The sequence below is a fragment of the Podarcis tiliguerta genome (genome assembly GCF_965153285.1).
Source record: "Podarcis tiliguerta genome assembly, chromosome: 4".
Classification (NCBI taxonomy): domain Eukaryota; kingdom Metazoa; phylum Chordata; class Lepidosauria; order Squamata; family Lacertidae; genus Podarcis; species Podarcis tiliguerta.
This window is the reverse complement of record NC_139537.1, coordinates 94883011-94896406: the sequence shown is the minus strand read 5'-3', so window position 1 is coordinate 94896406 and position 13396 is coordinate 94883011. Positions and strand designations below refer to the sequence as shown.

The 13396-nt window shown below is 41.9% G+C and overlaps 1 protein-coding gene across 1 annotated transcript; it reads right to left on the bottom strand.

Moving 5' to 3' along the window:
• Window positions 1–6992: 6992 nt before the first annotated feature.
• MZT1 (mitotic spindle organizing protein 1) lies at window positions 6993–13141 on the bottom strand. The gene is made up of 3 exons (XM_083435916.1): window positions 12983–13141; window positions 10718–10863; window positions 6993–8339 (listed from the first exon to the last, which is right to left on the bottom strand). Exons 1-3 carry the CDS (start codon window positions 13029–13031, stop codon window positions 8316–8318), a joined length of 219 nt encoding a protein of 72 aa, XP_083292042.1. The 5' UTR covers window positions 13032–13141; the 3' UTR covers window positions 6993–8315.
• Window positions 13142–13396: the final 255 nt, after the last annotated feature.

Sequence of the window (13396 nt, the reverse complement as noted above, 5' to 3'; positions counted from 1 at the left end):
AAATTCACGGCATCTAGTGCCTTGAAGGAAAACATTATGAAAATGATATACCGGTGGTACATGACCCCAGTCAGGTTAGCCAAGATGCATCACCTGTCTGATAACAAATGTTGGAAGTGTAAGGAAGCAGAGGGGACTTTCTTCCATCTCTGGTGGACCTGCCCAAAAGTGAAGGCCTTCTGGGAAATGATTTATAATGAATTGAAAAAGGTATTTAGGTATACCTTTCCTAAGAAACCAGAGGCCTTCCTGTTGGGCATGGTGGACCAGAAAATGTCAAAGAAAGATAGAACTTTGTTTATGTACGCTAGCACAGCAGCAAGAATACTCATTGCAAAGAGTTGGAAGACACAAGATTTGCCCACGCTGGAGGACTGGCAGATGCAGTTGATGGACTACATGGAGATAGCTGAACTGACCGGCAGAATCCGAGATTTGGATAAAGAAACAATTGAGGAGGACTGGGGAAAATTTAAAGATTATCTGAAAAAATATTATAAGCTGTATGAATCCTAAGAAAGTGCATGATTAGGAAACGATAAGCTTCTGCGAATATGATTAAGTAAATGGTAAAATTAGTGACAAAAGAGAAAAGGAGACAATTTAAATTGAATATGTTATGTTTATTTTAAAGGTATTGAAATTGAGATATAATATATTGTATTTGGATACATAACATTCGAAAGTTACAACAAGGTATGAAATAAGGTAACAAAATGCTGACATTGTTAATGCAAAGAACGCAGAATCGGAAGGGGTGGGGAAGTCCAAGTTTTATTTTGTTTTTGTTGTTAAAAAAGAGAAAATTTGTTTCTTGTAACTACTTTATTTGTTTATAAACCTATAAAATTATGGAAAGAAACGCAATAAAAAAAAAAAATTTATAAAAAAAAAAAAAAAGAACTTTGCTTCTGGATGAGAACAGAAATCGCGTGGCAGCGGTGCAGCGCCAACGGGAGGCCCCATTAGCTAAAGTGGTACCTCAGGTTAAGAACAGTTTCAGGTTAAGAACGGTCCTCCAGAATGAATTAAGTTCTTAACCAGAGGTACCACTGTATTTGCATCAGCCACTAGCCATAGCAATAAAATACAATAAAATAAAAAATATATATATACTGAAGATAGAGGTAAAAACTTAACTATACAAAATACATTTTGGAGGCTTACGTCAATAATCAAATAATAGATCTTATTCTAATTGCCCCTGCTAATTTTTTTGCAGTTTTTGCTGTCACCTGATCATCTTGATCTGCTAAAAGGTTGAGTGAACCAGCATGGACAATAATAGAAGGGTAATAACCTCACTCCTCAAATCTTTGTAAAGAGTGCAAGCCAGAAGTACATGAGCCACTGACTCAATACTGCCATCTTCACATGGACATAACTGTTTTTCCAGTGGATTTTTTTAAAATTGACCCTCAAGTATAGCCAAAGGCAGCATATTCAATCTTGTGAAAGTGAAAGCGCATCTGTATTTTGGAACTGTTAAATTTTGCAAATACGATGCCAAAGTGTCAAAATGACAAGGTGGAAAGTAATCATATCATGGACAAAATGTCTTTATTGTGACCAAATTATTCTGTCACTCAATATCATATAGGTACCATCTAATTAAATTATTTGCTTTACTGAAGGCTAGTGTTAATAACAAGAGTGGTGATAAACCAGAAAAGTAAAGCTTTTGGTCAACAATTTTAGTCCAAGCGCTCTCATGGCAATCTTGCGATACTAAGGGTAGTAGACCAGTGGGGTTTAAATTTAGGCGAAGCCAATAATTAAAGAAATAATTAAACTGTATTTTATCTGGCCGTTCTAATGCGAAGTTTTTCAGCACAAAGACACTGAACATCATACATGTTCAGTACTGGAAGCATTGTCTTTGGGTGTGGGAAATGGCTTTCCTTCTAGGTGTCGTAACAGCTGGCTTAAAGATGCTTCTGAAATGATCATTAATTGTCTTGATGGCTGGTGGGTGCCAGTTGCTGGACACACTTCACCTCCTTGGGAGGAGGCTGGAAGAAAGAGGTTGGCAGCTGGAATGCAGCCAGGGAAGATGGATAGCTGGATTTTGCCACTGGCTGGAAAAAAGAGAGAGCTCTGAATGCATGCTGTTGCTTTTAGGGGAACAGATGCCGCTTTAAAGACTAGCACTGCCTGTGTGCTTGCTCAGGTGCTTCTGTAACAGAAGACGTCCAGTGCTCTTCCCTCGCAAGGGAACAAATCATGGAAAAGGGTGGCATTTGGAGTTTCCTGTTGCTCAAGAACATGAGGACAAAATATGTAGGATTGTGCTCTAATGTTTATATTTTAGTTGTTTCTGGTTTGTATAAAGGTAAAGGTAAAGGTACCCCTGCCCGTACGGGCCAGTCTTGCCAGACTCTAGGGTTGTACGCTCATCTCACTCTAGAGGCCGGGAGCCAGCGCTGTCCGCAGACACTTCCGGGTCACGTGGCCAGCGTGACAAGCTGCATCTGGCGAGCCAGCGCAGCACACGGAACGCCGTTTTCCTTCCCGCCGGTAAGTGGTCCCTATTTATCTACTTGCACCCGGGGGTGCTTTCGAACTGCTAGGTTGGCAGGCGCTGGGACCGAACGACGGGAGCGCACCCCGCCGCGGGGATTCGAACCGCCGACCATGCAATTGGCAAGTCCTAAGCGCTGAGGTTTTACCCACAGCGCCACCCGCGTCCCTTCTGGTTTGTATAGCTGTATACTATTGTTGCTACATCCTTTAGCTTTCGCAACACAACAAACCTGAAGTTTGAAGATGTGCTGCAAAGGTGATGCTGTAGACATGTGCAGAGGCTCACCTGCAAAAGGGGAGGAGGAGGCAGGATGGGCCTGTAAGCGCTCAGTCTTGAGGCATCGGTACATTTGTGCATTTGTTACAGGAAGAAAGCATCGTTGTGAAAGACGGCCACTGCTCAGATCAAAAGACCAGCGCCACATGCTAATTTGCTTTCAAATGTTATAAGCGCATCTACGGCAGCTTTTTATGTAAACCAGAGCCGGCAAAGACACCCGAAAAGCAGCTATTGTAATCCACCTGGGAGATGACAGAAGCATTACACGGATTAGCGTTTCGGCTGTGGCTTGAGGAAACCTTATCCTCAACCCATCCGTTTCTCATGAAAGACGAAACGCAGCAGTTGCGAGAATGGCAAGCAAATTGTGATTGACCAATAATAACGAAGGCAAAAGGCTATGGCAGTGATTCCCAGACTGTATGCCCAAGCCCATTACTATGCTATTAAGGGACTGAAGTGTGCCTTGGAGAATTGAGACACCATGGTGGAGGTATCCATAACTGCGTGCATTGGAGAGGGGGGCAACAATGATCCCCCCCTCCCGTTCCAGCTGTCAATATATGGCCAATTCATGGAGGAAGGATGCACTAGGATTCCCTGGTGGTGGTGTGCATTCATTTTTAATACGCACGGAAAAGGAAATGAATGAACCCCATTTGTTTCATTTGCTCTGGCTATGAAAATGGGAATGCAAATGAATGAGTTCTGGGGGTGATGGTCATTCATTTATTTTTTAAAAAACATTTTAAATACAAAGTCCTGTGTTCAGTCCAGCAAGCTGTTTTCAGTGGCCAAGAAGCACCTGACCACATCATTTCTCTCCCCTACCTGCGATTCCCAGCAGAGGCACACTGTCACCAGCAGTGAAAGTGGAACAGCTTATCCTCCACGGAAGCCAGTCTAATCCTCCCTGAAAGCCATTCAAGTTGGTGGCCCTCAGTGCCTGCTTTTCGCACTCCTGAATTCTTCAGAGTTAATTGGATGGCCACAAGTTTAGTGTTGTGACAGAGGGAGAAAAACTGTCCTCTTTCTTCATGTCCTGCGTAATTTTAGAAATTTCTATCATGTCCCTTCGTATTCACCTTTTCTCTGAATTAAAAGGCCTCAAATGCTGCAAGCTGTCCTCACAGGGGAGCTGTTCCAACCCCTATCTTTATTTTGGTTGTCTGTTTCTGAATCTTTTTAAGTCTACAGTATTACTCTTTGAGGGGAGATGACCAGAGCTGAACACAGTATTCCAAGTGCGGTCACATCAAATATTTCTACGATGGCATTCTGAAATTGGCAGTTTTGTTTTCTGTCCCTTTCCTAAGGTTCCCAAGCATGGAATTGCTGTTTCACAGGTGCCACACACTGGGTTGACATCTTCATCACATTATTCACCAAGGTCTCATTTCTGTTCAGTCACTGATAGTTCAGACCATACAAACACGCACGCACACACACACACACACACACAAACTCAGCATATATGTGCAATTAACATTTTTTGCCCCAGTGTGCATCGCTTTCCATTTGCACTGAATTACATTGGCCCATTCTGTTTGGAGAGATTTTTCTGGAGCCTCCTACAATCCCTTTCTCTTTTAATTTTACCCTAAGCAATTTGGAATCAAACTTGCCAGACTCCTAGCTCACCTCTAACTCTAGATCATTTATGGACAAATTATAAATCAGTTTGGCCGTCTCCTACATTCCCCCTTCACATGATAAGCCATTGCAGACTTTTCCTTAATCCACTGAAAATAAAAATAAATATTAAGTACAACAAATAAAACCATGCAGCGTTCTTCATACACTTGCAGAGGATTGCATTAGCGCAGCCCTCCGCCCCCAGCCTGGATGTCAATGTTTGGCTGCCATCTAGTGGAATAGAACAGTCAACTCTTTCTGCTTGCCTATCCTTTTTAAAAAAGAAAACATTTACCGAACATAGTATTAACCTTTTCTCCTCAGGTGCCTCTGTTAAATTGGGGAAGAATTAGGCAATTAATTGCTAAAGTGTTTTATTTTTAAAATATACTAATCCTTTTGAAGTGCTGTAGATGGGAATATGGGGATTTGAATCTCTCACACACACAGCTCCTAGGCCTTGAAATTGAATTGGATGCTCAGAATGTATAAAGACCATTCTTTGTATAATTTATCATTTATTTTGGACGTTCCGATTTTAACAAAACAAGTAATACTGCATGACCGCAATACCAAGAGGCAGGAAGCTCCAGATTTTGGGGTGGGATGGGGTGGAGAGCTCCTTCCAGACAATTAGCTCATCTTGCGCCACATCCTGCGCCCTGTGATAACTTCAAGGCAAGGCCAGCCACTCACATTTATTTGTTACAAACCACTGGTCATCAGAAAAAATGTAAAGAAGTACATTTTAGCATGGGCTGCCCACAACACACAGCTGCTAAGAGGAACATAGAGAACTTATATGGTGTATTTATCCCCAGAAATGAGCGACTGATTTTCTCCCTATTATTCAAAAAGAAAACTCTCTGGAAATTTTGCAAGAAATGCACATTTCACATGCAAATTATAATGTATCAGAAACTGGAAGTTGAAATAGGGGTTCAACCCTAAGCACGCTTAAAAACAACTATAAATCAATCACCTGCAAAATTCTAAGTGTTATACACAAGCCCCTGCCACAAGCTCACAGTCCAACCAACATGTTACGAGAGGGAAAGGAATGGAAAGAGGAAAGGGAGATTATTTGAAAGTTAGTGGCATCTAACACAGTAGGACTTTATTTCAGAATTTTTTTTGATTTATTTTTTTTATTACATTTTTCTCCAAGGAGCTCAGGGTGGTGAGGTTATTTGTGGGTGTTAATGTGAAAAATACCTATTTCTCTAAAAATCTAACAAGCTTGCTTCCCCATAAATTGCCGTTGCCTCTTCTGAGTTTTATCTAGTGGTGTCACTATTTAAGGCTCTTCATAAGCAGCATTTAAGGATGTGTGTGCCAAATTTCACCTGTTCTCCTCCTGGGGTGGGTTGTAGATCACACCAGCAGGTCTTGACACTTTGGGTATAATGGCATCTCTCTCTCTCTCTTTCAAATCATTTCCAGCCCTTCTGGTAGCAGGGTAAGGTGAAAATGGGATGCCAGTGTAGTTAATAATTCAGAATTTATTGTAAATAGAATTTAAAACTTTCTGAGTTTTCAGACTCAGATTTTGATGATGAACCATTTATTGATATTAAGGGATAAAGTTGTGATTTTGAAGAAGTGGATTAGCCACACCAAAAACTCTGTTCTATTGAAGATAACTGCCAGATTCAGCGAGTGAAAGGGGATTTGTTACACTTTACAGCCAGCAAGGACTTGCTCGATGGCAATTAAATACCACACAAAGATGCCATTTGCAAGGGGAAATAGCAGGCAAAGGATTTCCCTTCAGTTTTTAGCAGACAGCACGAACAACTAGACATGTTAATCTGAAAGTGTAGAGCCATAGGGAACAACACACAAGACATGCCTGAACAAGCATTTTCACTGCAGAATTATGAACTAAGGGTGGTATCCAATGGTGGTTTTGTGGTACAGGGTGGAGCACCCATTTTCACCAACCCTCTTCCTATCTTATATTCCATATTGACCTCTATTATAGACCTCCATGATATATTCTAATTGTTCCCAAGGGTCCCCCAACCCTTGGGAGGGACACAGGATACTGCACTAGGTAGGGAGTGCTCACCAAAAATCAGGTCCCCTTTCTTGAATAAGCAAGAGCACTTTCATTAGTGCAAAGCAGCCACTGGAGTGGCTGGGGAAACCCAGCCAGATGGGCGGGGTATAAATAATAAAATTATTATTTACTGTTGTGAATACAACCTGTAGAGAGTAGCTGATGATCTTCAAACTACCCAAAAATTGTAGCTTTAGAAAATCTTAGCCAGGAGTTTGCACAACTCCCACCAAAGTGTGATAGGTCTAAGCATCATGGTCTGGATTCACCATATCCTGGCACCTACGGACACTTGGAAATTTTATTTTTTTAATGAATTTTTGTATAAACTGACCTCTGAATGGTTACAGGCTAGCCACACCAAAGTCTGACTTAATCCCTGGTTCTTCCTTTCTTCAACTCCATGTCTCCACCACCCATTTTCTTTAGATTAATTTCTTCTTGCCACTGCCTACTTTCCAAGCACTCTTTTGACTAATCTGCAAGCAAATATCACGGTTGGCAAAGAATGGTTTTATTTCTTATAGAGCAACAGAAAGTTCATGAAGCTTTAACAATAAAGTCATGTTACTAATATAAATTCAAAGAACTGGGCTGTGAAACATCTCTTCTCGCTAAATAAAACAGTTATTTTCCTACAGCCATTTCACAACTTAAAATATAAACTTGGAGTGTAAGTGATTTCCTCCTTCATCATAGTATAAAACCCAATTACTCTATTTTAGACATCAGCATTGACTATTTCCTTGATAGTCCTTTAAATATCTAGAATACAAGCAGAATACTTAGAAAACAGAATTTTTAAAATGAACAGAGAAAAACAATGTGTAGGTAATCCTTAAGGCAAACATCTTTTATCACTAAACACATAAAACTGTTCTTGTGATGACCAAGACCGCTGGAGTTCACACATTTTCCACCCCTGATTTATGTTCAATCTTCCCATGGTCATTAAATGAACATTCCACTGTGAAACTGAAGGATCAACCTGTCCCCATAAATAAAAATGTAATTTGATATTCCCCAACTAAGTTTGATAACCTTTCCAAGGGACTTTATATAATAATATTCTATTATTGTTTGTATAGTATGTAATAACAAATAAGAAAGATGACATAATAGTAATGCATAATCCAGTCGGTCAACATTAAGCACTTTTAGTTACTATTAATTTCAATGGATGGTGGTTAAGCATGTGCATACCTCTTCCGCTGAAATCAAGCAGTGTTTAATTTTAACCATATTGCACCACACTGCCCCAGTAAAAAGCTCCATTGTATACATGAAATATCTTGTTTAAATATGGATATATTTAAACAAAGCAAAGGTGCCTAATGGCAACTTTCTTCACAGGATGGCAAGTGGCTTTTAATTTAGTGAAATAACCTGAATGGAAAATATTATTTAAACCTTATGCAAAGTTTTGTGTACCTTTAAAAAAGGAAGTCAATCATACCCCACATCCAATAGTGTTTTGCAACATGAAGGTAGTATATCATATGATTATTTTTAGTACAGTTTCACTATTTCAGAGATGAGAAATATTTGAAAGACTGCCAAAAAAAATTACATCTATTTGTTGAATACATATTTACAATATTTTCAAAACATCATGTGCAATAAAGATACATCATTGGTTAATAAGCATATTTAAGGTTTTTATACACCTTTACATTATATTTCTTCCTCAGTGAAGACTTCAGAAACCAACACAGTCAATAATGTCTGGAGTCCTAAACAGCACACGACCTTGAAATCATCTGTTAGCCTCCCACATCAAGCTTCGCCTCAATCCAAAGATGCTGTTCCATAGACTCAGCTTGGCATGTTTTCAGCTGCCTAGAAAAAGTAACTTGATTTTAGCATATTCATGACAAACAAAAATGAAGATTACTAACATTTTGGACCTGTATCACGGCAGCTTGTAGCTGCATAAAATGTGTTGCTTTTTATTTTTCACCTAATGCTGAAAGGATGTTGATGATGGAATCGCTGTCCTGGAGCCACTGCAACTGAGCTGCCCTAAGCAGCAGGTTGTGTGTTTGCCAGGGGAGGTACCCTGGACTAAATCCATGAACTTCTCACTACCTCTCAGATGAACCAACGGTACTGAAAGACTGCTCTTGCAGCCTGGACACAAAGCCACCTGTGCTGAAATGACAGAAACAACAGGACTTCTTCCTAACCAATCAACCTTTTGTGATCACTGCTATAGCAGCTCTGCTTAGGAGGTATATTACCGGTGTGCCAATCTTCTGGGTGTGGAAGAGAAATTCAAGGGGTGTATGAACCAAGTCTTGGCACTCTTCCCTATCTACTACAATGACAGGATTTAGCAGGTACATTCATCACCAGTTTACAGGTGCTTTGTCTGCAAGTGCATGCTTCTGTTCACAAAAGCCAGGGCAAAACCTTTCTTGCTTGAAGGCTGATTTCTTTGTACATGTGTGTGGAAGGTGATTAAATTCAGAGGTTAACTAGTTTTAAATCAATTGCTTTGTTAAACTATATCAGCAATTCTTGAATTGTTTGTGGGCAGGTGGAATAAGAAACAAGTGCATCCATACAAGGGTGAGATGCAGCAAGGATTCATATTAGTAGGTAGATCTTATCAATGACTTAGGGACGCGGGTGGCGCTGTGGGTTAAACCACAGAGCCTAGGACTTGCCGATCAGAAGGTTGGTGGTTCGAATCCCCACAACGGGGTGAGCTCCTGTTGCTCAGTCCCTCCTCCTGCCAATCTAGCAGTTCGAAAGCACGTCAAAGTGCAAGTAGATAAATAGGTACCGCTCCGGCGGAAAGGTAAACGGCGTTTCCGTGCACTGTTCTGGTTCGCCAGAAGCGGCTTAGTTCTGCTGGCCACATGACCCAGAAGCTGTACGCTGGCTCCCTTGGCCAATAAAGCGAGATGAGTGCCGCAACCCCAGAGTCGGTCATGACTGGACCTAATGGGGTCCCTTTACCTTATCAACGAGACTCTTAAGGGTAATAACTGTTTTCAGTGTTTCTGAACCCTATTCTTTCTTTATTTCCTTCCTAAATAACATTTTACTGTACAGTGTGTTCAACATTCCCAATCTTGCTCCTCCTGACAAGTCTGTATCTGGTGACTGAAGCTATCCAGTAACTCCAGCTTTGCTGTGATCAAAACAAAGGTATCAAATTGTCTATCCACAAATGCCACAGCAAAATGTGCATAAGTGTATGGCATGCACAAATCTAATTGATTTGCAAGTAGACACATGTATTATGGAGTCCTTAATAGCAAAGCCATAAACTCAAAACTGCCAACTTCTGAACAAAAGAATGTCATCTGTCACAAATTTTTATTCTTGTATTTACAGATTTCTTTTGAACCTGGAACACAGGATATGCATAAATTACAGCAGCATATATACAATTCAATCAAAATGTCAAATAAGATATTAACATTTATTCCAGCGCTGCTTATTTTTATATTCTGTTTGTTAAACTTCTGATGGGTAGCACTTCTTCCAACAGACTTATGTTCTGAGGCACAACAGAACCTAACTTTATAAGGCTTAGGCTGCAATCCAAACATCTCCATCCTGCAGATGGGGCAAGTCCACCACTATATCCCTGCTGCATGCGGCAACCATTTTGGGTGATGGTGCCGTAAGTACAAAACAAATTTGATAATCAAATAGCTTCCCTGGCCTTAAGGTCAGTTGTCTTCCAGAACTAAAAACATATTATAAAACTGCAACTTTACACGTTTGGATGCACACCCCACTAAAATGTTGTACTTGCTTCTGAGTAAGTATGCAGATCAGACTATTTAAAAGGAAATTATTTTTAATTGAACAGTACTGTAATATCTTCTCCAATTATTAAGGCCCTAATAATAATATTTTTTTATTTATTGAATTTATATCCCACCTTTCCTCCTCCTATAGGAGCCTATGAATTACATTCATGCCATCTGTGCGTACCTATAGAAAAAGTGAGAGAAAAAGCCTTTTCTCGCATGAATGATAGCAGAAAACTACAAACTGTTTTATTTTTAAGAAGACATCATTTGATGCAGTCTCAAAGGTCAAGAAAGTTGTGGTCTTGGAAAGTAAGATAAGTATGCGCAGTGTTGGAAAGTAAAGCAGATGTCTGCAGATTTAGTGCACAGGTGTTTTTGAGCTTATGTTGTAACATTCTGAGAGCTCTAATCAGATTATTTTGGTTTTCCAAAAACTGATCATACCTTTAGGGCTTCCGTGGCTTTGCGCAGTTCCTTGATGACAGCAGACAGTGCCTCTGGATTTATCCCTTGTTCACAAAGTCGCACACAAATAGAGAGGGTTTCCATATCTAAACCAGTGTTTAGAATTCTTGATATCTCCAGCAGGACTGAAAAAATATTTTCAAATTAACATTGTATGGCTGTACTGGGCTAGCAATTTCTTGTACACATAAAAATATGCTGTTTTCAATGCATGTTCATAAAGTGAGGGGCGTGATTTCACTGCCACCAGTACAATACCAAATATAAGAGCTATTTTTTCCTTAGTAATTTGAATTAAATTGAATTTTAATTTTAATGGAATATTTTGCTGGGTTCAAGCCCCATGGTGGGCGAAAGATTTGTCCATGGCAGGGGGTTTAGACTAGATGACCCTCGCGGTCCCTTCTAACTTCTATGATTAGCCCAGTTAAGGGGGGAGGACTTAAGATTCAATCCTCTGCAGAGGTTGTGGTGGAAACCCCTAAGGGTAGCTTTGGTTCCTGGCTGAGTGTTGGGACAAGTCCGGCTTTCTGTATGATTTGTTTTCAGCGTTCTTTCTAACCGAATACGCCCTAGCTCCAGGTTGGAGTCAGGGCCGGCCCTCTCACCAGGCGGAGTGAGGCAGCTGCCTCGGGCGGCAAATTCTGGTGTGTGCGTATGTAAAGCGGCTAGAAGCATGGGGCATGGGGCCTGCCCTGCAGCAACATCCCCACCCCCAATCTAGCACGCCTGGCCTATTATGGGGTGCCATGGAGGATCTCAAACACCGAAGGAAGATTCACCCCACCAACGTGGTCAGATGGAGGGGCCAAGTGGTCATCTTGCCTCAGGCAGCAAAATGGCTTGGGCTGCCCCTGGTTGGAGCACTCTCTCTTTTTCTCCTCAGCCTAGTTTTTTAGTGTTAATTATTTAATAATAATAATAATAATAATAATAATACCCCACCCATCTGGCTGGGTTAATAATAATAATAATAATCAGGGCCGGATTTAGGTTTGATGAGGCCCTAAGGGACGTGGGTGGCGCTAGGGACGTGGGTGGCGCTGTGGGTTAAAGCCTCAGCGCCTAGGACTTGCCGATCGAAAGGTCGGCGGTTCGAATCCCGGCGGCGGGGTGCGCTCCCGTTGCTCGGTCCCAGCGCCTGCCAACCTAGCAGTTCGAAAGCACCCCCGGGTGCAAGTAGATAAATAGGGACCGCTTACTAGCGGGAAGGTAAACGGCGTTTCCGTGTGCGGCTCTGGCTCGCCAGATGCAGCTTGTCACGCTGGCCACGTGACCCGGAAGTGTCTGCGGACAGCGCTGGCCCCCGGCCTCTTAAGTGAGATGGGCGCACAACCCTAGAGTCTGGCAAGACTGGCCCGAACGGGCAGGGGTACCTTTACCTTTTTTTAAGCTACTGAAGGTAATGGGGCCCTTTATATGTCCAGCTGTCCTTTGTCAACAGCAAATTGTCGCTGTTTTTTGTGTTGAATATATGCTATATGGTAATTTATGGACCTAATACATATTTAAAGCCATTTGCACATGCAAAAGGTAAAGGACTCCTGACAGCTAAGTCCAGTTTCAGACAACTCTGGGCATGTGGCACTCATCTTGCTTTATTGGCTGAGGGAGCCGGCATACAGCTTCCGGGTCATGTGGCCAGCAGGACTAAGCCACTTCTGGCGAACCAGAGCAGCACACGGAAACACCATTTACCTTCCTGCCAGAGTGGTACCTATTGATCAACTTGCACTTCGTGCTTTCGAACTGCTAGGTTGGCAGGAGCAGGGACCGAGCAACAGGAGCTCACCCCGTCATTGCGGGGATCCGAACCGCCGACTTTGGATCGGCAAGTCCTAGGCTCTGTGGTTTAACCCACAGCACCACCTGAGTCCCACTCTATATATAGAAATGAGCAAACCAGTGATAATTTAGGGAGCAGGCAAGCAGGCAGGGACGATTCCTTACACCATAGGAGCCTACACAACATAAAACACTGTTGCTGCATGTAGGTTTTATTATTTTTTTATCTTATATTTTGGAAATGTAGATCCAGTTTTTTTCTTTAATTTTTACTGGGGGCCCCCAGAGTGGGGCCCTAAGTTTTTGCTTGTTTAGCTTATGTGTAAATCCGGCACTGATAATAGTCGTAGGAGTAATAATAATAATAAATAATAATAATACTAGGGAGCGAGCAGGGGCGTGTGAGGGGAGGGATAAACGGTCAGCGCAGTGCGCGCGCCCCGCCCGCGAGACCCTCACCTTCCATGGTCTCCCTCACGGCGTTCAAGTTGGCGGCGGGATTCGCCATGATGGAGAAGGGCAAAAGCCAAACAAAAGCGCCGGCGTCGGGTTTTCCCTTCTCCTTCTCCCTCACCCCGACGTCGGTTCCAGAAGCAGGGGTTGGTGTGCGCGTGCGCGAACCCAAGAGACAACGGCCGTCTCCCTCTTCAGGTGTCACCCGCCACGTCCGGCTTCTGAGCCCAGCTGCTCACCCAAGGCGCTCATTCATAGCCTAGCACAGCAGATTTATGCGGCGTATAAAAAAACCCTATATATATTAAAGATATCTATATATAACCACACGCGCGCACATAACACACCTATATCTATACACCATATCTATCTATATGAAACACAGATCTATAACATATACAACGGATCTAACCATATAAA